The following is a 25,232-nucleotide window of genomic DNA, read 5'->3' on the forward strand; positions in this document are numbered from 1 at the left end:
GTGTGTGTGTGTGTGTGTGTGTGTTATCTTCACCTGCAGATTCACTGAGACAATGCCTGGATGTTTTTTATGCGCTCGTGTGGGCCATTTGTATTTATCTCCCTCACCAAATGGGACGCGCACATCCACACTCGCACGAGTGCAGCTCCAGTACACCTTAATCAAGATTATTATGGTCTGGGATGTGTTTAGTTTGGGTGTACGGGTCCTCTATTTGTTAGAGAGTGTTTAATATCATCGTAAATGTACATTCACTCCTAGTTTACAGGCTTTTATTTACTCCAGCTCATAAACACTGAGCAGGCTGGATCCCTTTTAATCTGCAGCCAAAGTTTTTCTCTTTCTCTCTCTTTCTTCTTTGCCCACCTTCAAGACACTGTGGCGTGACGTCGCCTGTTTTCTAGCGGGTGCACGAGAGTTTTCACACAGGTGCTCCATCTGCTTGCCAGTGCGACTATTTGGGGCGATAACCGCCTCGCTCCTGAGCAGCTCTGTTAACATCCTCACTTGTTAACAAGCCCCTTACCTTCCCAGAGCCAACCTCTGCCACCCGCAGGGAAATAGCAGGAGTTTGCTTAACCCTGTAAGCCTGTAAATACAAATTTTTGAAGTTTTTGAAAACTTTTTCTTTTCTCTTAAAAATAAGAGTTGACAGTTAGTGTACAGCTGTGGACGGAAGAAAAAAGATGCTGGATCGCTGTTATCACAAACTGCTGCTGTTTGGATGCCTGGTTTGTCTTCTGGTGACTGTTGTAACTGCAGACGGTAAGTAAACATTTGAAATCATTGAAATAACCCGTACACCTCGTTGTAAAATTATTTTCTGATCTAATTTTGTCCGTTTGCTAAAGCTGTGGTGGTGATGTGCGCCAATTACGCGTAGCGCGCCAGCAATTGGCACCAAGCCTGTTAGAGTCAAAAGGTGTTCTAAAATAAATGTTTAATGGCAAAAGAGACAATTACACCACACTATTTCTCCCGTTAAACCCGCACTTTGTTCTTTGTTCTAAGCTGTGTGAGTGGTCTGCTTTGTCCAGCAGTCATTCTCAAACCTTTAGAGTGCACGAGGGAAGATTATTTTTTTTACTGCTTTGTTGCTAAAAAGTTTTCTCTTATATTATTTTCAGTGGCTGATTAGCAGGGCTGTCTCTAGCCCTTTTTATGCCCTAGGCAACTTTAGATTTTGGTGCCCCCTCGTGGATCGATAGCTATATAGGTTTTTGAGAAATTTCATTTAGTGCAGGCGAGCCCTCCAAACAGCTTAAAAAAGATGCTTCTCTTCCATGTAGCTTAAGGTTACTCGACACACTGTCATAATATCTGAGATATTTATTAAAAATGAATAATAAGCAGTCCAAATTGCATTCTTCTTTTATTTGTGACTTTGGGATCTAAAGATTCAGTGAATGCACAGAGAATAATTTATTTAGAGGAACCTAAATGTAAATGTGCTTTCATTGTTACAGTTGTTACAGTTTCTGTCTTATATAGTTATAGGAAACATCCTTGATGACACTCCTGCATATATGGACCAAATTGAGGAATGAAGATAGAAACTTAAGATTGACAAGAAAGAATATTGTGAACTTAATTAAATGGGTCAAACTTTTATTGACAATAAAACAAAAGTGATCTTGCAGCTGGTGGCAGTCATTGACTGTGACTGCTCGCCTGTCTGAAACGTAAAAAACTGATAAGAAAAAATTGTTAACATCATCAAAAATTATTAATAGCTATAAATAATTACAGAACTGCTGCTGTGTCATCTGCTGCAGCTTTTGCCACAAGGTGCGGCAAAAGGACACAAATGCAGGGCTCATAAACAGATGTGTCAAAAATAAAAACCAAGTCCAATGAGGCAAACACACCAATAAATCCAAAATAGAAGCAAAACACACTCAAGAGCAGGTGAAACAGATGCAGATGGGGGAAAATGAAACCGTAAATACTCAGAGACACAGTGAGGACTAATCAGGGGGAGTGGAGAAAAAAAGAACTGAAAATAATTAGGGACAACAAGACAAGGGAAGTAAAAGCAAATACAAAACGATAAATGACTGTCAAAATAAAACAGGAAGTGATAAATCAGGGATAGAAATTTAAGCATGATGCACAGAGACACCAGGGACACTAAACGAATATCGAACCATGAACTTAAAACAGAATAATCGCTGTAACAGAATCATACAAACAAATGACAACATGTCTCCGTCTACAACAGTCATCAAAACTGAGGCTTTAAAATGATAATGAAAAGAAAGCTAAAAATTCTTAATAAACAACCACAAAACTCAAAAGAACCTAAAACCCACAGATGAAAGACAGCTGTCTTTGATCACGCCTCTGCAGATAACTCTCTGAAGTTGCAGGTATTCAGTAAACTCAGAAGAACGACTATAAGCAGCAACTTCAGCTCCCGTGCACAGCTTGTCTCACCAGTGCCCTCCTACAGCCTTTCAGCAACACATTTTTAGAGAGCTTGTCTGGCAGAAAGCCTCGAAGGAAGACTTCTCCTCTGTGCCAGATACAGCTTATTTTGGTTTATCTCAGAGTCGTGTAAATATTTCAAAAACGTGCGTCCTGCGATTATGAACCTGGAGCACATTTCTGTCCTGTGTTACTGGACAGCCGTGATGTGAGAACGGGGTGGTAATGACAGGACCGGTATGCTGCTGCGATCGCTCCTGCAGTCAATTAATGATCACAGGGGGGTGAGCAAAGCAGATCCTCGCACATCCACGACTGCGCCGCTGAGATTTCACACTCACGAGTGAGGCTTTAGGAAGTCCTTAAAAATATTTACTTCCTACACATTCTGCTATTATCCTGAATTTGTTTGTATAAGATGTTATTTAATGTTAATCTCCTTGCATTTCCTCAGGTCGAGTGTTTGTGCTGGACCTGAGGAACTCCTCTGACCTGCAGGGCTTCAGAGATGCTGAGCAAGCTTGTGCATCGCATCGCGGCCGCCTGGCATCAGTAGAGGAGCTTCGTCACGCTGTGGTGGAGTGCTACTTCTCCCCGTGCACCCGCGGGTGGCTCTACGGGGGCTCAGTAGGGTAAGAATAGCAGCTGTCTTCAGAGGAGATGTCAGAGGTCATTATGGTGTGTGTGTGCGAGACGGAGGTTTCGGGAATGGATGAAAGAGAGAGGAAGTAAAGAAAGCAAGCGGGGAGATAGAAGAGTGACACATTTCAGGGGGGAAAGAGAAAAAGCAGAGAGAGGAAGCAGAGAGGGAGAAAGACTCCTCTGTTTCTTCCTGGAGGAGGAGGGAATTCTGAGATGGGGTGTCATGTCGACAACTGCCTCCATTTACACCTCTCATCTCCACGGCAACGACACTCACAGCTTTCAGAACAGAGCAGATTTGGGCCTGGAGGAAGAGCGGTACCCGGTTTGCTTAAACGGAGATGAAGCTGACAAGTGGTGATTATAGGGATAAAACCTCATGAACACTGTTACTGCTACTATAGTATCCTACACTGCAGCTCCTAATAGAAAAATTTATGAAGAGTATGAAACATGTTCCTTTTAAATGGACGCAGACACCTGGTGAACACATGCCTGCTTTTAATGAATAATAGTTGAGATGCTTTTTTGGGTCCATTCTTTGTTTGACCAATAAATGGTTAAGTTGACCCTGAAATTCTCGGTGTATGTAAGCCAAAATCCAAATGATTATTAATGGTTGTTCTAAATGACACGACTACGAGTTCATTCAAAACTTTTACGTAAAAATCCCCCTTTTCTCTCAGTGTAAAGACGTTTAACTGCACATTTTATCTCAGTACGAGAAAAAGAAGTTCAGTGTCAATAGGCTGTCTCAGTCTTACTACATGATAAAGAAAAGTTGCTCTATTTAATGAAAGAAATCTGTCAGCATGACAGAAATGTACATAAATCTACAAATTATAAAAAGTTCTGGTAGCTCATGGCCCAGACTGTCCTATAATTATAAAAGAAAGCGTTATAAAGTTTAAAAAATGTTTTTATTGATCTATTGATTGATTTGTAAAAGCTTTTATTGTTCTGTCATTTAACTGTTAATCTGTTACTCTAGTTTGTATGAAAGACAGTGGGGAAAGTCTTCATCATTGGGACAAGCTGTAAAATGTATAAAAATGTCGTTAAAACTCCAAAGTGTATGCCCTCGATCACATTTTCAAAAAACATCCAGTGCGGCCCGGGTTGGCGTCTCTGCCAGGCCAATTCTGGCCCCCGGGCCTTATATTTGACACCCCTGCTCTACAGTATATTAGAGACTATAAAATACAAGCGGCCGACTATTCCACCTACAGGGCTGGTCAACCACAACGAAACTTCTTTATAAAAATGAACGGAGACTTCAATGAAACAATTGAGAAATAAAGCCTTTCAGGGGTTAACCTGGTTCAAAGTGCCCACCGAGTTTCTAACATACAATAATATGCTTGTAACATATCTGGTTAGGGACGTATCATCTTTTCCTTTTATACACCGCTGGCTCTGTACATGTTGATCAGCGGACATCAGCTTTCACACTCCCTTACTGTGTTTCACACTATATCACCCTGCTACCACAGCTCCGTCTGCTGAAGTCAGGAGCTACACACCTCCTTTTTGGACGGCTTATTCGAGCAGTGACAATGACAGACGTGGAATCTGACGTATATTCAGATACAGTGAACTTTTCCTGTAACTTTTTCAGGAAACACAGACAACCTTGGTCTGTGTTGGAGGCAGTTTTGCAGAAAAGCACCAGAATGTTCTTCTAATATATCAGGAAACACAGAGTAAGAAAAGCAGTCCAACAGCTGAAGGTGCCGCAGTCATTCGGACATTATGCGCTGATTATTTATGGGCTGTGAATTTGCAGAGCGTGTGAGGGAAATACGATTCACAGCCGATTCATCCTCCTCTCCTGCGTGGTCTTCATCATAAATAAATCATCACTCTGAAGCGCAGCATGGTGGTTCCTAATATATATCTAGCTCATCAATCAATGTTAGTTAAAGGTAAAAATACATTGATTGCAGGTATTTTATTAATGTTTTTGTCTGTTTTTCTTGTCCCTCCATCCTTTTCTGTTTTTTTTTTTTTCCTGTTTTGTTGCCCACCTTACCACATACACTCTCACTGGTTGTGTAAAGGCCACCCTCACCCACTCCCTCACTCACATGTTGGTTGCTTAGATGAATAATTGTGTCGTTGGTGTGTGAACTGTGATGCTTCCAGACTGGCGTCAGTGCCAGTTAACCACCTCAGATGTGTATGACATAAGTCTGTAGGTCTATTAGGAGCTTTAACAAGTGCCTCCTACGCTGACTCTTCCACCTTAACATCTTCTTCTGACCTGTCAGTCATTTTGTACCTCTGTACACCATTATACAAGAAAAATGAATTAAGGCCGTTTCAGATGAATGCGTGCATACTTCTGGGTGTTCCCTGTAGCAGTCACGCACTGTCAGGTGATGGATTCTTCTCGGGCACAGATACCTGCAGGGATGAAAGTTAAATTTTTAAACAGTCGTCAGTGTTTTTTGCCTCTCTGAGTGCTTTCTCTGTGATTTCTTCTTTTCTCCTTCAGACTCTCTCCCCCATAAAGCAAAGCTAACATGGCACACGCATGCAGTCTGACCTGCTCCACTCTCTCACTGCACTGCTAGTTAAGCCTTTATCAGGACAGTACGGTTGAAAGATGAGGGGAAACCTGGGAGAGAGAGCAGGAGGAACACATGCAGCAAATACCTTAGGCTAGATTCAGACACGGGCCTCTGCAATAGTCTTACAGTTTATGGGTCGCCTGTTCAATCTGCTGAGCTAAACTGGCGCCCCTGCTAGTTACATTATTTCCAATTAGTGATGCTTTGTTTAGATCAAATGCACACCCAGTGTCTATTCTATAGAATGATTCTTAGTAACTAATATCACCAATCAAACTTGCTGTTAAAGCTCATATTTCTGAATTTTCCCACAGGACTGATTGCTACTGCCAGCCTCTGTGGGAACATAATCTGATTGGCCTTGTCTTATCTGGTGTTTTTGAATGATAAACGGGTTAATAATGTGATTATGCTGCAACATAAACGGAGTATTCACTCAGCTTTAGTAGCTTCTGCAGCTTGTAGGAGCTGTGCTCATTCAGTCCCAGTGGAATACGCGCTGCTTTATGTCCACAATGTTATGACTTCTCTATTTGAAGTTGGCTGTAACCTAAGGCTTGTTCTCTGGGAACATCTATCCATAATGTATCAGCGTGGGATAACACTGTGCCAAAGGCTACAGCCGCTGATACTGCAACATATCTGAGTCATGATGTGTGTTCCTGGACCCTGATGTCATACTGCAATAATATTTAAATGGGCAACAAATCAAGTGGTGGTGAATAAACTGTGTGCGCAGTCAACTTTCCCACATGCGCACTTAATCAGAGGTACAGCTTTAGATATCAGGGGTGGAGGGAATATGTAGAGGAATGTTTCAGTGTTAATTACAAGTTAATGACCTGCATTCATAATCTCCCAGAATAAAAATACAGAAATAAAGCCAAAAAATATATAATACTCAAAATATTTCCAATGCATTGTATTCAGAATTCTGCTTTTGAAGCTGCTGGTGATGGAGCTAGCTCTTTTTTACATATTGTTTTAGTCCACTGGTTCCCAGCATGCTGGTCAGGCCTGTAAATAAATGATGGCAGACTGGTAGACTGTAAATAATTGATGGATATTATTCATTGGTTTGCAATCCACTGCTTTGAGGCATTGTGGGCAGTCTTATCTTGGCTTTTTTAAAGTGAGGTGAAGGTCTGACTAAAGAACCAAGAGCAGCTACACAGCCTCACTGTGAAATACAGCCAGACATTTGACCGCTTCGCCTTGGGCATTTTTAATCTGTAGCTCTGCTCTAAAAGAACGTACGTACCTGGGCCTGCCTACTATCCTTGAAAACGTAAAATGATTGGCTAGAAGTGTATCACAGCTCAGGGAAAAAAAGCACCGAAATAAAGCACCGAAATGTGCGCTGCTTTTCCGTCTGGTTACTACCGTTTATGTCAGAACCGGTGCCCTTCCCTAGTCACAAAGTTGCTATAATAAACTTTTCATATCTACTCAGCAAACATTTCAACGCTGAATGACTGTAGCGATAGTTCTTGTTCACGGCTGAAAACTAGTTCAAAACTAAAAAGCAAACTCGATGTTGGAGACACGACCTCGACACTAAAAGATAGATAAAACTTGTGTTCTACAATCTTGTTATCACTTAGATGAAACAATTAAAAAAAGAATCTGATAGAAAGAATGAGAAGAGAAATAGCAGCTCTGTGGTCATTTTGACAGCAAATTTTGATTCAGTTTTATTAGTAGTTTTTAGATTAAAACATTAATTAGTTTCAGTCGACTAAACACCATAAGATTATCCTAGATTAAATCTAAAGTTGATTCAGTTGACTAAAATGTAATGCGTAAAATTCTGTCATGTTTTTACTGGTGAGAATTGCTCCACATTGTTTACAAAGCATCTCATTTGCAATGCACCAATCTAATCTATATTTATCCCTCACTAAGAGATGTTCAAGTCAGACCATCTCTTTGGGAGTGCAAACAACAACATCTTGTCCAGGTCCTGCTCAGTTTTTGGAACTGAACTGCAACCAGGTTTGACCTGGGAGATGATTTCAGGGTTTAAGCCATGTTTGCTGAATTACTCTATTGAAGTGAACATAAGTGTTCTGATAATGCTAGCAAGCTTTGTTAGCAAACTGTGCAGGTACATCACACACGGACAGAAGAGCTCAAAAATACTAAAATTATAGTAGCTAAAATTAAAGCGCAAACCTCTTTGGAGGTAATTAAATAGAATTAAATAGACGATGACTAAATTAAGAATGCTCAAAATGTGCACAAAATATAGCACAGCTGTTACAAAGAGAAAGAATAGCAACAGAGACCAACAGACGCAATTGTGAAATGCTCCTCTATACTCAAGTCAGTGTTATGTCACGTTAATTAATGAGAGTGTGAACATGTGACTTGATTTTATGCAGTGTGGATATCATGTCTGTTTATTTCCAGGACCACAGTGTGTAATGTTGTGGGCGGTGTGCTGAAAGCTGTAGAAGTGAGGACAGAAAATGGCACAGAGGACGCAACGCACCTGGACGCCTTCTGCATCAAAGACAAAGGTCAGTAAACCCACACGAAAACATACACAGTACGTAAGGATCGTAGAAGAGGAATGGTAGTAGCGATCAGGACATGAATGACTCAGGTTTGTGTGTGTGTGTAAATGTAAATGTGATGTGAAACAACTGGATCCATGAATGTGTGTTAGTTCTGATGCAGCTGAAACACATCACATCTGGCACATCATTGCCAGGTTTTGGATCAAAACTTGGAAGATTTCTCTTGTCCATGTGCCACACACCCTGAGGTTGGCAGACACTCTCTGCTGTGGGAGCACATGTGAACACTTCACATCCATTTGATGCAGGCAAACCAACTACACAGCTTATTGTCTAGTTATGGTTGGGTATATTAAATACAGGATCCCTGGAGGCACCATTGTCAGGGAAACCCACTCACACCGTTACACTGAACTAATTAAAGATTCCAAAGATTAATCTGAAACACGTAAAAAGAAGTTGCACTACAGTCTATAGTCAAAATGTCTTTTTGAATAACCATTTGGGGGATTTTTAAACTTTATTTTACATTTTAAATTATATTTTATTTCATAATAAACAATAAAACACTTGTTATTAGAATTTAACAATATATTATGGATATAATGCAAAACAAACTGTATTGATCTTTAATTATCTTAATTATCTAAAGTCAAGTTGGCAGCAGGGTATCCCAGATATCTTTCTCCCCAGCCACACTTTTCAGTTGCTCCTGGGGGATACAGAGACCTTCCCAGCACAGAATAGATACATAATGTCTTTAGCAGATTCTGAGTCCACCCTGGGATCTCTTCCCAACTGGTGCCCCTGAAAAACCTCCAAAGGCAGGCACTCAGGAGGCATCCTAACCAGAAGCTCGAACAACCTCAACTATCTCCTTTCAAAATGCAAGCGCAGTGGCTCTACTCTGCGATGCCCACAGATGTCTGACCTCCACACCCTCTCTCTAAGGTTAGCCAACCACACTGTGGAGGAAACACATTTTGGCCGCTTGTTTTTGTGACCTCATTCTTTCGGCCATTACCTGGATTTCATGACCGTAGGTGAAGGTTGGGACGTAGACACAGAGATTCTGCTTCAACAGTCCGGTAAAATGTCTTCATTACTGCTGATGCTGCATCAATGCGCCGATCCATCTCGTGCTCCACCTTCCCATCACTTGTGAATGACATCCCAGGATGACTGGATTCTCTTGCTTGAGGCAGCCTTCCTCCCCATCGTTCCACTGTACTCTGGCAGAGAACCGTTGCCTTGGATTTGGAGGCGCTGATTCTCATCCCACCTGCTTCTTACTCAGCTGCAAACCGCTCCAGTGCATGCTGAAAGTCACGCTCTGATTAAACCAACAGAATCACATCATCCACAAAAGCAGGGGTGCAATTCTGAGGTTCCCAAAGCAAATACCCTGCTCACCTCAGCTATACCTCGAGATCCTGTACATGAAAATAAAAGTAGGTTCAGAGACAAAGCATAGCCTGAAAACATGCAAAGACGCAGAATTCCTGGCATTCCTTCGCCTGAATCCAAAGTTCGACAAGGTTCGAACCTGCTTTCCATCACCCTTGATGAAAACTTTAATATGCATAGTTATCCACAACAATATCCATGAAGATTGGACCAGATTCTGTTTAATATTCATGCTTTATCCTCATGTTCTTAAAATTCACATAATTCTTTTACATAAAAGCTTTTGCTTCATGTCCAGAATTCATTCGTTCATTCTTATTACACATGATATACTGATATTATAAAGCTGATAAGCATTGGTTGACATTTACAGAGAACACTGTTTCCTATGGAATAAGTATAACAGCTCTATTACTAAATACGTGCATCTATATGCTTGTTGCTGATAGATGAGCCATGTGGAGACCCCCCATCTTTTCCTAATGCACGCCTGCAGAGTCACTCTGGGTCCGAGATGGGAGATGAGCTTCTGTACACATGTGTCCCAGGTTACGTGATGCCCGGTGGACACACAGCCTTTAGCCTGCTGTGTGACAGCTGTGGGGAGTGGTATGGACTGGTGCAGATTTGTGTTAAAGGTAAGAGGCTGTTGTGGTCAGAGTTTGATTCTTTGTGTTTGAACAGACTCTCAGTTGTTAGCTGGGATGGAAATGGTGTTACTGGTGCTTTAGCTTGTGTCGCTAATCCTTTATAAAGGCAAAATGCATGGCCTGTGTGGATTATTAGCTAACAGTTAATCATGCTTTTAATCTAAAGCAGTCGTTCATAAACTTTCCAGGGAAAACTACTCTAGATTTTAATTTTCTTACAATATTGGCAGCTATGTTTAGTTAATGGAGCCTCTAAAAGGTCACAAATATCTGTTTTCTACCCAGACATTTTAAGGTCCAGCTTTGATCATAATCTCAAACCATTTTTCTTTTGTGTTTCTGATTCAAAGAACTGGCTGTGTACCAGGGGAACTGGTTCAAGAGTGACACTGACATTTTGCTGGTTTGGAAACAAGAATCAGTGACGTCAGGGTCTGCCAACCCAGCAGCCAGATTATGTTAGCTCAGTATGATCAGTGGAAACAGATGGCAATAGTTGGCTCCAGCTAAAGGTCTCAAAATCTATCCAGCAGTGCCACTAAATGTCATTGAAAATACAAAAAACAAAACAAAAAACAAACATTTTTCTTAGGTTTTGTGTAGGTTTTATTTTCTATTTCTTGGTAGGACCGTGACTTTTCAGAGCCTTGGCATCATTATGAAGCCACCAAAGAGCGGAGCAGAGAATTTGCAATGCCTATCTACTGGAGACTGCCTTTGGGATCATATATAATTAAAAGAGGTGGCATTAAATATCTTGGGAACTTTTGCTAACTTTCTTTGCGTCATAAAATAATAAATAATAAATGTAGATACTTGATCTGACTTGAAAGTTTACACATTTCTATTTTGTCTTTCTGCAGATGAGGTAAGTCACACAGACTACGAGGACAAGTTCACAGATTCCTACATAGAGGCAGAGCGCCAACCTGAGACACCATTAGAGGCTCATGGCGATGTACACGAGGAAGTGTATGGAGCTGCGTACCCACATGGAGAGATGAGCGCGGAGCAGCAAGAGACGAGTTTTAGAGCCAAAGCTGAGGAGGACCATCGAGACCTGAGCAGAAAGCGTAAAGTGGGAGGAGAAGTGGCTGAAGATAGTGAAATATTTGAAGGAGCTTTAGTTAAACGAGAAAAAAATGAGGAACGGGCTGGTGAGGACTTGGTAGGTCCTCGGACGAGGCAGCAGGAGAGAACTGAGGTGGCCAAGATTGATACAGTGGAAGCCACAGAAGCACCCGTCTCTCTTCTCTCCCAGAAACACATGTTCTGGTTCCCCTCTGAGACCTTCCAGGAGGAAGAACCTCAGGTCTTCATCAATCCAGCCACGCAGACAACACAGAGAACCTCTGTTGACCGATCTGAGGAGAGCATTGAGCACACGAGTCAAGAAAGGCCCTATCGTCAACATCCCGTTGATGCTGATGATCCTGATCATGAAGGAGATGATTTTGATGATCCTGACACCAGCCGCCATGATGACCAGGACGACATCCTTGAAGATGACCACCATGACGATCAAGACGGCAGCCACCAAGAGGAAGCCCACGATGAGCACAAGAGGCAAACAGCTCACGATGAAGATTTGGACAAAAGGGAAAGCCATGAAAGCTATGACGATCACGAGAAGCATTATGACATGGGCGAACATGAGGAGGACCGTGATCGCAAGGAGTACGACGATCCAGATGATACTTACGACGGACACAAAAGCCAGGAGGATCATGATGATCATAATGGAGAACATCATGAGGTCTCTGAGGAACATCTGGACCACGATGACCACGATGACCACGATGACCACGATGACCGTGCCACACATTATGACGACACCCATTATGCTGACCTTGATGATCACGATGATTTTGGACACAAAGACGCTGAGAGCTATGACGATCACGATAGCCATGAAGATGATAGTCGTCGGCATGTTGTTTTTTCTGTGGTAGCCGATAAGCATCAGAACGTCACTCAGAGGGGAGCAGACGGAAAGTCAGCCACAGATGACACGTGGCTGGACGGTTACCCTGTTGTTTTCGAAAACGGTGACTCCGTAACAGAGAGGGTGAAACCAGAGGATAAAGACAGAAGGAGATTTGTCAAGACGACGCCCAGACCCACTGAGGTGGAAATTCCTAGACCTTACACCAGCTCGCCCAAGGAGCAAGAGTCTCTCACCACGGTGCGTGAATTCAAACTAGGGGTTTTAGAGGAGGTGTGGCCTGACTCCATCGGGACCCCTGCCCCTGACCTTCTGGAGCCTTCAGACTCTCCTTCATACTCTGAGACCGGAGACTACAGCACACAACAAGCAGTTCCCACCGACTCTTGGATGGCTGACATTACCGATCATCCCTTCCTTGATCATGGCCCAAGCCCTCCAGTGCACAAGGACGGCTTCGTGCTCAGCCTGCCTGGTGAGACTGGGGAGAGGGGAGAGCAGGAAGGGGAGATGGGAGAGACGATCTGTGTGGATGACGCCTGCCCTCCCCTCCCTCCGAGCTCTTCCGGTCGAGGCCCCACTGTGGCGGCCATTGTTGTGGCGATTTGTGTCATCGCAACTGCAGTCATTGTCGCGGTGTGGTGTTACCGACGACAGCAGCAGAAGAGTTCGGCGTATGAGATGAATGGGAAGGGCCAAAGTCAGGCCAGACAGGGCCAACAGATAGAGATGCAGCAAAAGGTGTAGGGGAGAGAGGTTGGCACAGACACTCTTCCTTTGGGAAGGATGGGAAGATTCAGTTGAAAACTGTTGATCTTAGGTATAAACTTTAAAAAAGCTAGCACAAAATATTGTAATGATGCTTAACATAGTGAAACTTGAATGAAACAAGATGGCAATAGTCCTGTCACTTAGTAGTTCTGAGGAAATCCACCAGTCCTTGTATGTTATCCATGATTTTTAAAGCTCTGGCATCTACCTGGACATAAACCAGGCTGGATTCAACTCCAGAAGCTGAGAAGCGAGACTTTAAAGATATTAACATGTAGGAAAACCACAACATGAGGCACAGCACTGCCTGAATATAGGAACTGAAACTTCATTCTCCAAAGCTCTCGGACATTTTGATGAAGATCTCTTGCTGTTGTTTTTGTTGAGTGCTTGTATTATTGCTGATGTGCATTGTTTGATATTCTGTGTATTGTGTTTATGGAAAAAAAAATGGTCTAGTTCACCACAGGAGGTTAGCGGGAGGACATGAAGAGTACTGAGAGGGGTGAGATGAAAGAAAAGAGGCTGGTGAAAGGTGTAAGTAAGAGGTGGAGTCTGATGGGAGAAATATTTCTTGTCTGTGTTGGTTTTGACATTCAGCTGATGAGACATAAAGAGGCATCCAGATTGCAGACTCAGCCACATGTATGCGTGTGTGTGATAGTGTGCGTGTGTGTGTGTGTCGCAGGTCTGTGCAATCCGCCAGCCAGCAGTAAATTATGTTTGAAGGTACCGACCGAGGAAGCAGAGTAGATCCTGACATCAGTCCAACTAACCACAGATTAAACACTGTGGTGAAAAAGAACCACAGCCTCAAATAAATACAGTTTAAACACAGTTTCAATGCAGTCAAAAGTTTAATAAAAAGTGCATTTAGATTTTCAAATGATCAAAAATAGGACTCCACTGCCCTAAAACAGAGAGATTGATATACACTCAAATACCACTTTACATCCCTTTTGTTCTAAAAGGGACTGTCTTAATTTTTCATGGCATCGATTCAACAAGGTGCTGGAAACGTTGCTCTGAGATTTTGGTCCATATTGACATGACATCATAACACAGGTACTGCAGATTTATCGGCTGTAAGTCCATGATGTGAATTTCTTGTTCCACCACATCCCAAAGATTGCCTGTTTGATTGAGATCTGGTGATTGTGGAGCCAATTTGAGAACAGCTGACTCATTGTCACGTTCAAGAAAGCGGTTTGAGATGATCTGAGCTTCGCGACGTGGTGTGTCATCCTGCTGGAAGAGGCGTGCACGGGGACGAACATGGTCGGCAACAATACTCATGTAGGGTGTGGTGGTGAAACGGTGCTCATTTAGTACTAAAAGGGTACAAAGCGTGCCAAGACAATGTCCTCTACACCATTACACCAGCAGCAGCCTGAACCATTAACGCATGGCAGCATGTATCCATGAATTTTTATTTACACCAAATTCTGATCCTACCATCCTAATGTGAAAACAAAAACTGAGACTCAACAGACCAGACAACAATTTTACAGTCTTCTCTTGTCCAGTTTTGGTGAATTTTGGCCTCAATTTCATGATCTTACCTGATGAGAGTGGTACCCAGTGTGGTCTTCCTCTGCTGAAGGTCATCTGCTTCGAGGTTTGACGCCCTGTGCAAAACTTGGTTGTAACGAGTAGTTATTTAAGTTACTATTGCCTCGCTATCAGCTGTCACGTTCTTAAATCACCTCTTTTCTCCATTGTGATGCTCAGTCTTAACTTCAGCGCGTCATGTTCGCATGCCTAAATGCCTCGAGCTGCTGCTGTGATTGGCTGATTGGATAGTTCCTTTAAAGAGGAGTTGAACAGGTGACCGGTGAGTGTACACACACATATAATGGCGAATGTGTCATAAGTCATTACACTATGAGCAGTTACAGAGGACTGGACTCTGGGAATATTTGCTCATGTCTGAGTAGATATCAGTGTTGTGACAATTTCTGCCAAACAGAGATGAATGCATTCAGGATTTTTAAAAATAGTCTATCATTCTTTGTTATCGATGTGCCATCTTTCCATATGTGCCAAATATTTAGAAAATGTAAAAGAGCAGATGTAAATGGATACAAATAGTCATGTTTGTGGTCAAATTTCAGTGTTTTACAGTAGGAATGTAAATAAAACAGTATATAAGGGTAAGAGCATGGGAAGTGATTATAATTATTGTCAACAGGGACCACTGATTAATAAAAAAGAAACTTAATGGTAAAGAATTTTCTTGCATAATTTCAAAATCAATAACGAACTGATTTACAGGAAATATCTTAATCTGTTTCATTCATGGTGTCTGAAAATGAACTGACGTTAATGTGGCGAGGCCACGGGGAATTATTAAGTACCTGACGTCTGTGTGTTTCTGTGCATATGATCTGTGACTGTATTGACTCGCTGTACATACGACAGCATTACCAGTATGTGGAAATACCTTGTTTCTTGTTTCACAGGTGGCATTACAAACCACCCCTCATATCTTACACAGGGTACGCTCATCTCCGCGACGTCTGCTCGACTACCTTTTATTTCAGCTGTGATTACCGCGACTGTACTCGCCCACGCCGTAGGTTATCAAGCAACGAACTCTGGCAAAACAACAGGTTTGCCACATGAAGGATGCCTGAAGAAGGGTCATAAAAATAGACGTTGATAAATTAAAAGCGTGACTAGTTATTTGCAGCATCGTCCTCTCAGCCTTATGTGATTTATGACAAGATGAAATGTGTACTGTATGTGTCTTCACAAATAAATATGTGGTATAACTCTGGCTTCTAGTTTACTTTTGCTCTGGGTCAACTAGATGCACTAACTTATAGGAATCTTCAGTTGTTATCTTTCTTTAGTATTCACAGCGGACACGGCAAAAGATGTTACTCTGTCTTTTCGTCAGGACATTTTTAATGCTTCTGCTTCTCCAAGCAAAAAGAAGCAGAAGAGAGAAATTGGTGGGATGAACTACAGCTGAGGAAGAGGTAATAAAAGAAACAGGACAGAAGGAGAAGGCGAAGAGTTGGAGAGACACAGTAATACAGAGGGAATGTTCCCCTGTGGGTTTTTAACATCACCATGTGACAAACTGCACAGAGACTCAATGTTCAAACATTATTAAACACCACAGTGTTTTCTCTGGTGGGCTCTCTGCTCAGCTCTCCTGTCTTCTACCACTGGGTTTCTTTATATTGGGGCTCCAGTTAAAGACCAGTGAACTGGAAACGAAGAATAGCCGAGTAATTAACATTTAAGTCACTTTTAAAACAGATATTAAAAATTTGTTTTTCCAGCTTCGATACTGGGATGATTTACTGTTTGTCTCATGTGGTGAAAGAGAATCAGAATGGTTGGTAGGTTTACATCACTGTCTTCACAGTTTTGCAGAATTTCTGAGGGTCTTTAAAAACTTCTCTATTGACATTTGGACACTCCAGTCCTTGTACCTGACCTTTATCTGGAGAATGTCTGTTGTTTGTTAAGTGGCTTAACACAGACCCGTGAACCATTTAAGCACAAAGAGCTACCTAACTCAAGGGATGAACTTAGCAAAGAGCCAGTTTTAAATTGTGTCTTAAGGCACTTTTTTCATTTGCAGCCTGTCGCTAAAGCACATCATTTGATTCACATTTCTTTAGCTGAAAAATACCAAAGACAACACAGCTTGACAGACATAAAGTAGTATTTTTTGACCAGCAGGGCTATTCCCAAAGAGCTATCATATCTCAGCGTGGTTTGCAGTGTCTCCTTGCAACTTTGAAGAACAAGTGGAGGACAAAATTAGAAGTTGCAGGACTAAAACTCTATCTACAGCGAGGGAACAAATCCAGCAAAGACCTGACACAGGATCTGAGAGATGCATCTGTGCCTTCAGTTGATCCAGCTGCTGTTCAGAAATCCTCTCAGTGGAAGTGGCTGTTGTTTTACAACATCACTGAAAAGGCGTGATTATTGGAAAGTTATTTTATTGTAAAAAAAAAAAAAAAGTCATACTCGTGTGATTCACAGTGGAGAAATTCATTAATAAAAAGACGAGACAAAATATTTCAGTTTTCTTTAAATTATTAAGCCACTATGCTGTATGTCCACTGAACAGAATATTAATGGGCACGCAGTAGGAAAGTAAAACAAACTCGATCAACCACAGACTGTAAACCCGATAAATATAAAAATTGGGAGTGTTTTGTGTTGTTTTTCAGTGTTTCGGCAGAATCTTCTCCTCATCCTCATCCAGGAACTCATCTATAAACTCGACCACCTCCCCCTGCAGACACAAACACGAAAAAACAATGACACAGAGACAACTCAGGAGGGGCTGTTTGGTTTCAAAGCGAGGTTTTTTCCACTAAGTGGATTACCATTAATCCTCACACTCGCAGTTTTATCTGTGATTTCTCATATTCTGCATTACTGAAGAGATTACAGTCAGTAACTGAATAGTATTTACCACGTACAGCACGTAATCCTGGCTTATGGGTTGGCCTGATGGCCACACTTCTTGTGCTTGCAGTAAAATAACTTAAAGAAAAATGATGCAACACTGCCACCTCACGGCTGTCTGTGATATTGCAGTCTAATAAACACTGGACACATTGTACTGAAGGTCATCATGTGACCAGCCTGAGGAATCCAGGGTTTTCCCAGTTACACAAGCTCACAGATGCAAACAGTGCAGTCCAAACTGTGATTTAATGGGAATTATGTATTTCTATTTTTATGCATAGACTGCATCTTATGTTCACTTCACTTGACCTAAGATAACCTCCCGCCTGGAAAAATCCTTTGATACAAACCACGCACCTCATCGTCGCTGGCCAGACGCTGTTTGGAGAACTCCAACATCTGAAGCTGCATGGTGGTCTGATTGTAGTACCGGACTGCCTCCTGCAGGACAACAGTCAAAGAAATGATGAGTGTCAGAGAGACCCAAAGACTCAAAAGCGGGGAAGAAACCAATAAGTCCTCTTTAGGATGTGTGTGTTTCTGTGACAAAGCAATAAACATTTTATAGGAACAGTTATACTTTTTTTAAAAATGACTGGTATATCAAAAATACATTCAGATGGCCGCCTGCCCTCAGCTTAGATCTGTCAGAGGGTTCTTCCTGTTAAAAGATTGTTTTTCTTTCCTACTGTTGCCGAGCGCTTATTCAAAAGGGTTCGTTTAATTGTTGGGGTTTCTTTGTATTATTGTAGGGTCTTTATCTTACAATCTAAATCACATTTAGGGGACAGTTGTTGTGATTTGGTGCTATATAAATTCAGTTGACTTAAGTTAAACTTTGTTCAATAAAATTTTACTTACAAAACCTTCTGCTTTCTTGGATGGGCTGTTAGAGAAATTACCTGCACAAAAGGTAAATGCTACAAAATACACCAACACCACAATCATGACTGAGAGGTCAGCTGTGGTGAAGCCCAGCAGACAGCTGCTAACTACAGCCACCTCTGTTGGCCACAACCGTAATAATGCAGAAGCATTTTATTTCCCAGGCTGTAAACATGCTTTTTAACAAGGTAGTCCATGGCGCTGATCTCACTTTTAGAGCCAACCTCAAGTGGCTGCTGGAGGAACTGCAGTTTTTGGCACTGATGCATTTTTATATCTGTTTTTAACAATAAACCTGCATATGGCAAATGGCTTACTATATGAACTTAATTAACATTAAATGCTTGAAACAGGGTGGAAACTTCCAGGATTCACTCATGGGCACCTGTGAAAATCAATAACAACACAGATACCCTGCAGTGCACAGACTTGTGCCCTGCTAGGCTTCATATTTGCGAACAGATCTTTTCAACAACTTTTAGGTAAAAAGGCTAATAAACATGCTTCCAAAAATGTGAAATAAGTCCTTCAGGGACTTGTCATCATCATCATAACAAAAACATAAATAAATAAAACAAGCTTTTTAAATAAATCCACAATATGCTCTCCCAGGCTGAGATGCATCAATCAGGTGTGTGCATATTCTGTGTAATTAATTCTGAACATCACTCACTGATCTGGGGAGGAAATCCTCATCTATCAGCCCCCACTTGCTTTTGTGGAACTTGTAATACTCCACGTTGTTCTTCATGACTTCATCATTGGGGTCAAACAGCAAGTAGCTGGTTGCACACGGCACTGCGTTCTTCAAGTCATTCACTGAAAGCAAAGTCACAGTCAAACGCCAGCAAACGAACCTCAGAAATTCAAAAGAGAAATACTTCTCTGCTCAAAGCTGCCAGCTGAGTACTACTCACGCTTGTAGTAGGCGAACTGCAAGTAGTGGTACATGGTGGCCACAAACTTCTCAACAACATAACCGCCGACAACAGGTGTCAGGTCGCTCTCACACCCGGCCTTCCTCTCCAGCACTTCCATGTAGTGGTCTAAACAGAAAATAAGTTTAGGCCTTCAATAAACAGTCATGACTGCACATGAGATGGACATGAGCTGACCAGCTATCGAGGGGTAGAAGTCTTTAAAATCTCTGATGTCCCTCGGTCCCTCAGACGCAGCCAGACACTCGTCGTAGACCTTGAAGAAGTCCCTCAGTGCCAGCTCCATGTCTGACACCGAGGTACGGAAGTTTTCGCCATTGTACGCCCTCACGGCACGTATAAATAAGGTCTGGGATACCACAAGAAAAAAGGATTTGAAAACACAATCCAGAGTGTTAATGCAAACTTTGATGAAGGACTCAGTATTAATCATTTTCAACACTATGATTATCTTCTGTCTGAAATCTTTGACGAGTAATGGTTGCAGACTCTCTTTTTCCACCTTCCCACGCTTGTATTTTACATAACAACGCTAATAAATATCAAGACATATGAAATTTTGTAGCGTAAAGTAAAGTGGATGTAGCCACTGAGGCCGTGCCAAGGATGCCTTAAAGTCCTCAGACCAAAACTGGCAAGTTCATATTCCCAGATATGCCCGTTTGACCTGCACGACCACAGGCTGCTTCCACGTCAGGGCACCCACAGAACCAATAACAGAGTGGGCTGCATGCCACATGGGAGTGACACCTCTTGTGGATAAAAGCCTCGAGAAATCAGAAAGGATCAAAATGAAAGCGTGCCTCACTGTGTTTAAAGCATGTATCTGTGCCTACCTCGTAGGATTTGGTCTCCAGGTCTTTCAGGTGCTCCTCGGCTCCAGGCAGACTCTTGTAGTAGGCCATGTTTCTCTGCATCATCTCATCATCCGGGTGTTTCAGGAGGAAGGTGTGGGCAGCAGACACCGCCTTGGCCAGGTTGTCAGACTAGAACACAAAAACATTAAAATGATTTGTTTTTGTGCTGGTCAGTAAAGAAACCACACAAAGCCTATGGTACTAACCTGAAATGAAATGAGTGTCACATGCAGCAGTAGATTTACTTGTAAGAGTGATGTCATTTATCAGTTATCAGCTGATGTTTGTCTTCACTTATTAATCTGTTTAAATCACCAAAACTGACCACAGCTTATATTGTTGGCAGTGTGCTGACCCCTGTTGTTTCCTCATCACTGACATCTGCTTCAACTTCAACTGTATATAAAGCACTATAATTATAATTATAACTGCATACAATAAAGTTGAATTGAATTAATATATAGTAACTATATATTTATTACATTGATTCCAACATCTTTGATATAAAGATGATGTGTAATTAATGTCTGTGTCACGGTGTAGTCCTGTAACTTGTATATGTAAACACACCTCGTCAGTAAAGCTGATTCTGATTCCTCACACACATCTCCACTCTCATGCACACCTTACTTCACGCTCCGTTACTGCTGCATATTTTTAATTATTTTAGATTAATAGATTACTTTGCGAAACTGATGCAAAACAGTGTGTCTTCCCCCTTTTTTGGCATTGCCCTATGAGCTTAGTTGTGGCAACTGGGAGTTCAATATGATGTGATTACATTAGTTTCTATTAAAATGAAACTTTTCGGTGACCCCTTGGGACATGTGGAGGAAATCACCAGCATGGAAATGTTAAAAATACAATAACTATATTGACTAACACTTCCACATGGGATCATCTGCGTTTGTCATGTTTCTCAGCTTCCTGAACTATTCATAAATTTGCTTTAACAGTCGACTTTCTGTGACCATGCTGTGCGTGTAAAATTGACGATTCTAAGATGTCCTTTCCTTAAAAATGGACCATAAACCACAAGAGTTTAGTTCTTACAGCAGACCCCCAATTGTGCATCCGTGGCACGTAGATGACGTCAAAACGCACGTCGGGGAAAAATCACGACCATAGTTAAATAAACCATTATCACTGGGTAAAGAAAGTTTGAGACTCCAATCTCATTTAGGGGACCCCTTCGAGGCCCCCTCCTTATTAGTTCTGCTTACTTTGAAGTAGGCATATTGAAGGTATTTGTACGGCTCCCTCCTCTCAAATTCATCTATAGTATCCCGGCTGGGCATGGTCTGCCTGAAAGCGGGTAAGCCCTGTTTGCAGCGCTTCAGGCACTGCGCTCTTTTCATAACGTTTCCAAACGCCTGCAGCTCTGGAAACTCCGCAAACCTCTGCTCGTCCTCCAGCCTCACGGAGCTGCAGTTAAGGTTGCAGAAGGCCTCGCTGTCCCGCAGCAGCCGGTAGAGTCGCAGAGACACCTCCATGTACTCCACCGTCTCCTTCCACTTCTCCACGGTGTACTGATCCAGTGCATATTTGTAAGCGGACTCCAGAGGCATGAGCTCATGCCTGGGGAAACTCCTGAAGCTGTATTTCTCATACTGGGAGTTCACCACGGCGACGAAAAATGCGACTAATAAGGCAGAAAAAAGCTGGGAAGCAGTGGAGGTAGCCATTTTTGAGGCTGGAAAGAGCTGGAAGGGTAGGCTGTTGAGCGTGGGTCTATAGGCCCGCCTCAAGTTCCACCACGTATCCAGACAAAACCTCCCCTCCCACGGGCACGGGGCAGGCAAGATCGCTCCGTCCAGTGGGAGCTACTGGAGGTGCTCCTCCCATTAAATTACAAAAGTAAAACTTTACAGTTGTTCGGATTTTCACATTACAACTGAAAAGCCGGGCTGAAAATCTACATTTCATAACTTTTATTAGGGAAAGCATGAATTCAAAAAGAGTGTATTTTACCCGAAGGATTTGAGTATTTACCGTCTGCTTTACTTTTTTACAATATTTTTTTCACATTTAAAGCTTGAACCTCTTTCTTGCCTAATTGAACCCCCGGTGAGATTGTCCCCCCTCCACCTCTTCTCCTCCCACTGCCACGTAGAAACATTCCTGCTCTGTCTGCCTCCCCTCCAAAAACCTGAACACCACCAACATAACTAATCTGTGCGTAAAGTCAGCAGCAATCGTTATGCGTGCTGCTTATTCTTACGCTTTGACTATAAATCAGAGGCGTAGCCAGATATGCAGATATTGTTTTTGTTTTTTTTATGGATCCAGGTGGATGTGTCCGCATCTGTTTGGAGACCCCAATGTTTCCACGTTGACACATAACTCGGGCAGCACTGCGCAAGAGCAAAGCGCGGTGCCCCAACTATCCCATTCAATTGCAAAGGGCGTTAAGTCAGCTGGAGCGAAACACGGAAGTAATACGTCACTGTGTCAAAATAAGAGTCTAATTTTCTAATCTAATATTGTGTGTTTTTTGCTTGTGTGGCACAGAGATATTGGGCCACACGTTTCAACCTCTTGTATTTGGGTTTTATTAACAATGCGTCACATTTAGACGAATAGTCAAAGTTTTACTTGTAATATTCAAACCGGATATAGTGCGGCTTTTTCTCTGGCTTGACACGTGATCAGTCCTATGCTGGAACCAGAGGCAGGACTTGTGTCCAAATCGGAGTAGAGGAAATCAAAGCACCGGGGGACAGGGAGTCAGCGGGCACACAGGCAGGCCGTACCCACAGTTACCTCCATCGTCTCAAATCGTTCTCCTCGGTCACAATGATCAAGTGCGCGCAGGGGGTGTTGTATCTCTCGGTTCTGGTGACGTTCGCCGCCTGCAACGCTCCTCCGGTACCGTTAGACGACATCCTCATTGAGAAAACCTCCGTGCCAGAGCAGTGTGTGCGCGCGGTCAAAGTGGGAGATTTTGTCAGGTATCACTACATCGGCACGTTTCCAGACGGCAACAAGTTCGACTCCAGGTGAGTGTCTCACATCTACATTATTTCCCTCTCACTTTAGCACCTTTGCGTTTAGAAGACCGGCTGCACGGTCCGAGCAGCGTGCGCGATGCGTAAAAGTGCGCGTTTAGTGGTTCGCCCCTGTGAGCCACGCAGGCAACCAGACAGCCTGAGCTCTGGTGCTTAATCTCAGGGTCCAAAACTGTTTTTGTGTCGTCTGGAAAACAGACGGTAACAGGGATTACACAGGACCCCGATCTGAGAGATAATTTCGTTTCAGTTTTATTTGTCATATGCAAGTTAGCACAGGGTCAGTTAAACTAGTTTTTGTTTTATGCAGATGCTTCTTCCACGACCTTTAAAGTCCCCCGAACTCCACTTTGCAAACCACTGACAGTGAAAATGTCTTGCACAGTGGTCAGCTGGGCAGACACCCAAAGCCCCACAGACACTGTCACATTTGATTTACTGCACAATTGATTACAGCATAAACTATGATGCACTCTGCAGATTAAGATAACACCGTGGCCCAGTTTTAGTGAGAAATAGACTTACATTTTTGCACAAGAGTCTTTATGTTAAATCTTTAGAAATAAAAGGCTGTTAAGATGTTGAAATATGAAAAAGAAAGGCAGTCACTTTAAAAACCTGAAGTCATTGCCTCAAAGGAAATGTGATTAAAGCCAGGGAATAAAACGATTCATGTTACACAGCAACATCCTCATAGATAATTCCCTGACAGTCTGTTTTTGTGCATGTTTTAGTTATGACCGTGGCAGCACGTACAATGTCTTTGTTGGCAAGAAGCAGTTGATTGAAGGGATGGACAAAGCTCTCGTAGGAATGTGTGTCAACGAGAGAAGACTGGTGAAGATCCCACCTCAACTCGCCTACGGAAAACAAGGCTACGGTGCGTATGTCTGAATGTGTGCCAAACTCATATCAGCACATTGCTGTCCTATATGACTGATTGTTTGGAATGAGAACAAAACTTCTGTGCCCAAACTCTGGGACGTTAGGGCACAGACTGGTGTTTATCCCTCTGTAGTTACTATAAATATATCTCTGGCAAAGCTAATCATAACAAAGAGAGATCTTGGTGGGATATTTGCAGGAGCACAAGGCGGAGAAGTTACAGTCTTTGATGAATGCTCTGACTTTTGTTCTGTTGAAGTCAGTGGAAGCAAAGAGGAAGTGGGCTGCTCCTAAGCATCCATGTTGAATGATGTCAGAGGGGCATCATAGACCAGGAAGCAGACCAGAGGAAGCCGCTGTGGATTTTCAGCTGTTAATGTTTCTGCATCAGCTGCAAGCAGATACACTGTCACGTCATTAGTGTGTGTGTGGAAATGAAAAAAACCTGGGCCGTTGTTCAGAAATCAGTGTGTTTGTGTGAGAAAATGCATATATTGTGGGAGTCACAGGATGTGAAGCTATGTTTACAAGAAGAGAGAGGTGTGTATATTTGAGAAAGAGCATGAAATATTTCTATCCCATTATCTAATGGGAAAGAGAGAGAAAGAGCGGGCATGTATAGACAGGTAAAGGCTGAGGCTGTGTCCTCTACCGCCGCCTGTTTTAGAGGGATCAAACAAGGAAAAAGAAAACAGAGCGCTGAGATAGACGGAGCACTCTGAAGTGGTAGAGGGAAAATTTTGCCAGAAGAGACTGCCAACTCATCAGTAGTAAAATCACAATGGCTACCACACACTCAGGCCCTCCATCTCCTCCTCCCGTCCCCTTACCTTCGCTTTCTTCACTTTACATCCATATCTTCTGTCTGCTCACAAAGCTTCTGTGAAACAGTAGAAGAATATTTGAAGAAGCCTATTTCTGCTACTGAAAAACAAAACAAAACACATTTTTGCCATTCATCTCTCAAAATCTCAACTTACTAACTCAAACTCATGAAAAAATGACTTGAAATATTGAGCTATTACGTCAAAACTTTTAGATAATAACACGAAATTTTGAGTTATGGGTGACAAAAACTAGATTTTTGTTTCCGGCTTCCACAGAGAAGTGAAGCAGAGACTCCAGAGAAACAGTTTATACCTGCAGTTTATAACGTGCAGAGAACAATCACATTTACACACATACAGTGGGGCAAAAAAGTATTTAGTCAGCCACCGATTGTGCAAGTTCCCCCACCTAAAATGATGACAGAGGTCAGTAATTTGCACCAGAGGTACAC

General features: G+C 42.4%; 3 protein-coding genes across 3 annotated transcripts in view; 2 read left to right on the forward strand and 1 right to left on the reverse strand.

The window, feature by feature from the left end:
* The first annotated feature begins 419 nt into the window (after window positions 1-419).
* Window positions 420-15,710, forward strand: susd5 (sushi domain containing 5). Its single transcript, XM_005728338.1, has 5 exons — window positions 420-765; window positions 2,882-3,059; window positions 8,055-8,164; window positions 10,021-10,209; window positions 11,085-15,710. Exons 1-5 carry the CDS (start codon window positions 687-689, stop codon window positions 12,911-12,913), a joined length of 2,385 nt encoding a protein of 794 aa, XP_005728395.1. The 5' UTR covers window positions 420-686; the 3' UTR covers window positions 12,914-15,710.
* Window positions 15,711-16,977: 1,267 nt separating this feature from the next.
* On the reverse strand, window positions 16,978-21,863 carry crtap (cartilage associated protein). The gene is made up of 7 exons (XM_005728339.1): window positions 21,284-21,863; window positions 20,040-20,189; window positions 19,381-19,552; window positions 19,183-19,311; window positions 18,939-19,084; window positions 17,738-17,821; window positions 16,978-17,201 (listed from the first exon to the last, which is right to left on the reverse strand). The coding sequence occupies exons 1-7, from the start codon at window positions 21,743-21,745 to the stop codon at window positions 17,133-17,135; spliced, it is 1,212 nt and encodes a 403-aa protein (XP_005728396.1). The 5' UTR covers window positions 21,746-21,863; the 3' UTR covers window positions 16,978-17,132.
* An 846-nt stretch (window positions 21,864-22,709) lies between these two features.
* fkbp9 (FKBP prolyl isomerase 9) overlaps window positions 22,710-25,232 on the forward strand; it is a 20,770-nt gene continuing 18,247 nt past the window's right edge. Inside the window, exons 1-2 of the mRNA XM_005728340.1 lie at window positions 22,710-23,059; window positions 23,803-23,948. Coding sequence (XP_005728397.1) covers window positions 22,857-23,059; window positions 23,803-23,948 — 349 coding nt within the window. The 5' untranslated portion in view covers window positions 22,710-22,856. The remainder of the gene's footprint in view (window positions 23,060-23,802; window positions 23,949-25,232) is intronic.

The sequence above is a fragment of the Pundamilia nyererei genome, unplaced genomic scaffold, assembly GCF_000239375.1.
Source record: "Pundamilia nyererei isolate P.nyererei 1_Seehausen unplaced genomic scaffold, PunNye1.0 scaffold00028, whole genome shotgun sequence".
In the NCBI taxonomy this organism is placed as follows: Eukaryota; Metazoa; Chordata; class Actinopteri; order Cichliformes; family Cichlidae; genus Pundamilia; species Pundamilia nyererei.

What these genes read in the sequence shown, in the direction of transcription:
- susd5 (XM_005728338.1), top strand. Translation starts at nt 687, where the DNA reads ATGCTGGATCGCTGTTATCACAAACTGCTGCTGTTTGGATGCCTGGTT. An exon ending in GACTGTTGTAACTGCAGACG is followed by an intron (nt 766 to 2,881) that starts GTAAGTAAACAT and finishes GCATTTCCTCAG; the next exon opens with GTCGAGTGTTTGTGCTGGAC. An exon ending in GGTGCAGATTTGTGTTAAAG is followed by an intron (nt 10,210 to 11,084) that starts GTAAGAGGCTGT and finishes GTCTTTCTGCAG; the next exon opens with ATGAGGTAAGTCACACAGAC.
- crtap (XM_005728339.1), bottom strand. Translation starts at nt 21,745, where the DNA reads ATGGCTACCTCCACTGCTTCCCAGCTTTTTTCTGCCTTATTAGTCGCA. An exon ending in TTCAATATGCCTACTTCAAA is followed by an intron (nt 20,190 to 21,283) that starts GTAAGCAGAACT and finishes TTTGTGTTCTAG; the next exon opens with TCTGACAACCTGGCCAAGGC. An exon ending in GTCTGGCCAGCGACGATGAG is followed by an intron (nt 17,202 to 17,737) that starts GTGCGTGGTTTG and finishes TTGTGTCTGCAG; the next exon opens with GGGGAGGTGGTCGAGTTTAT.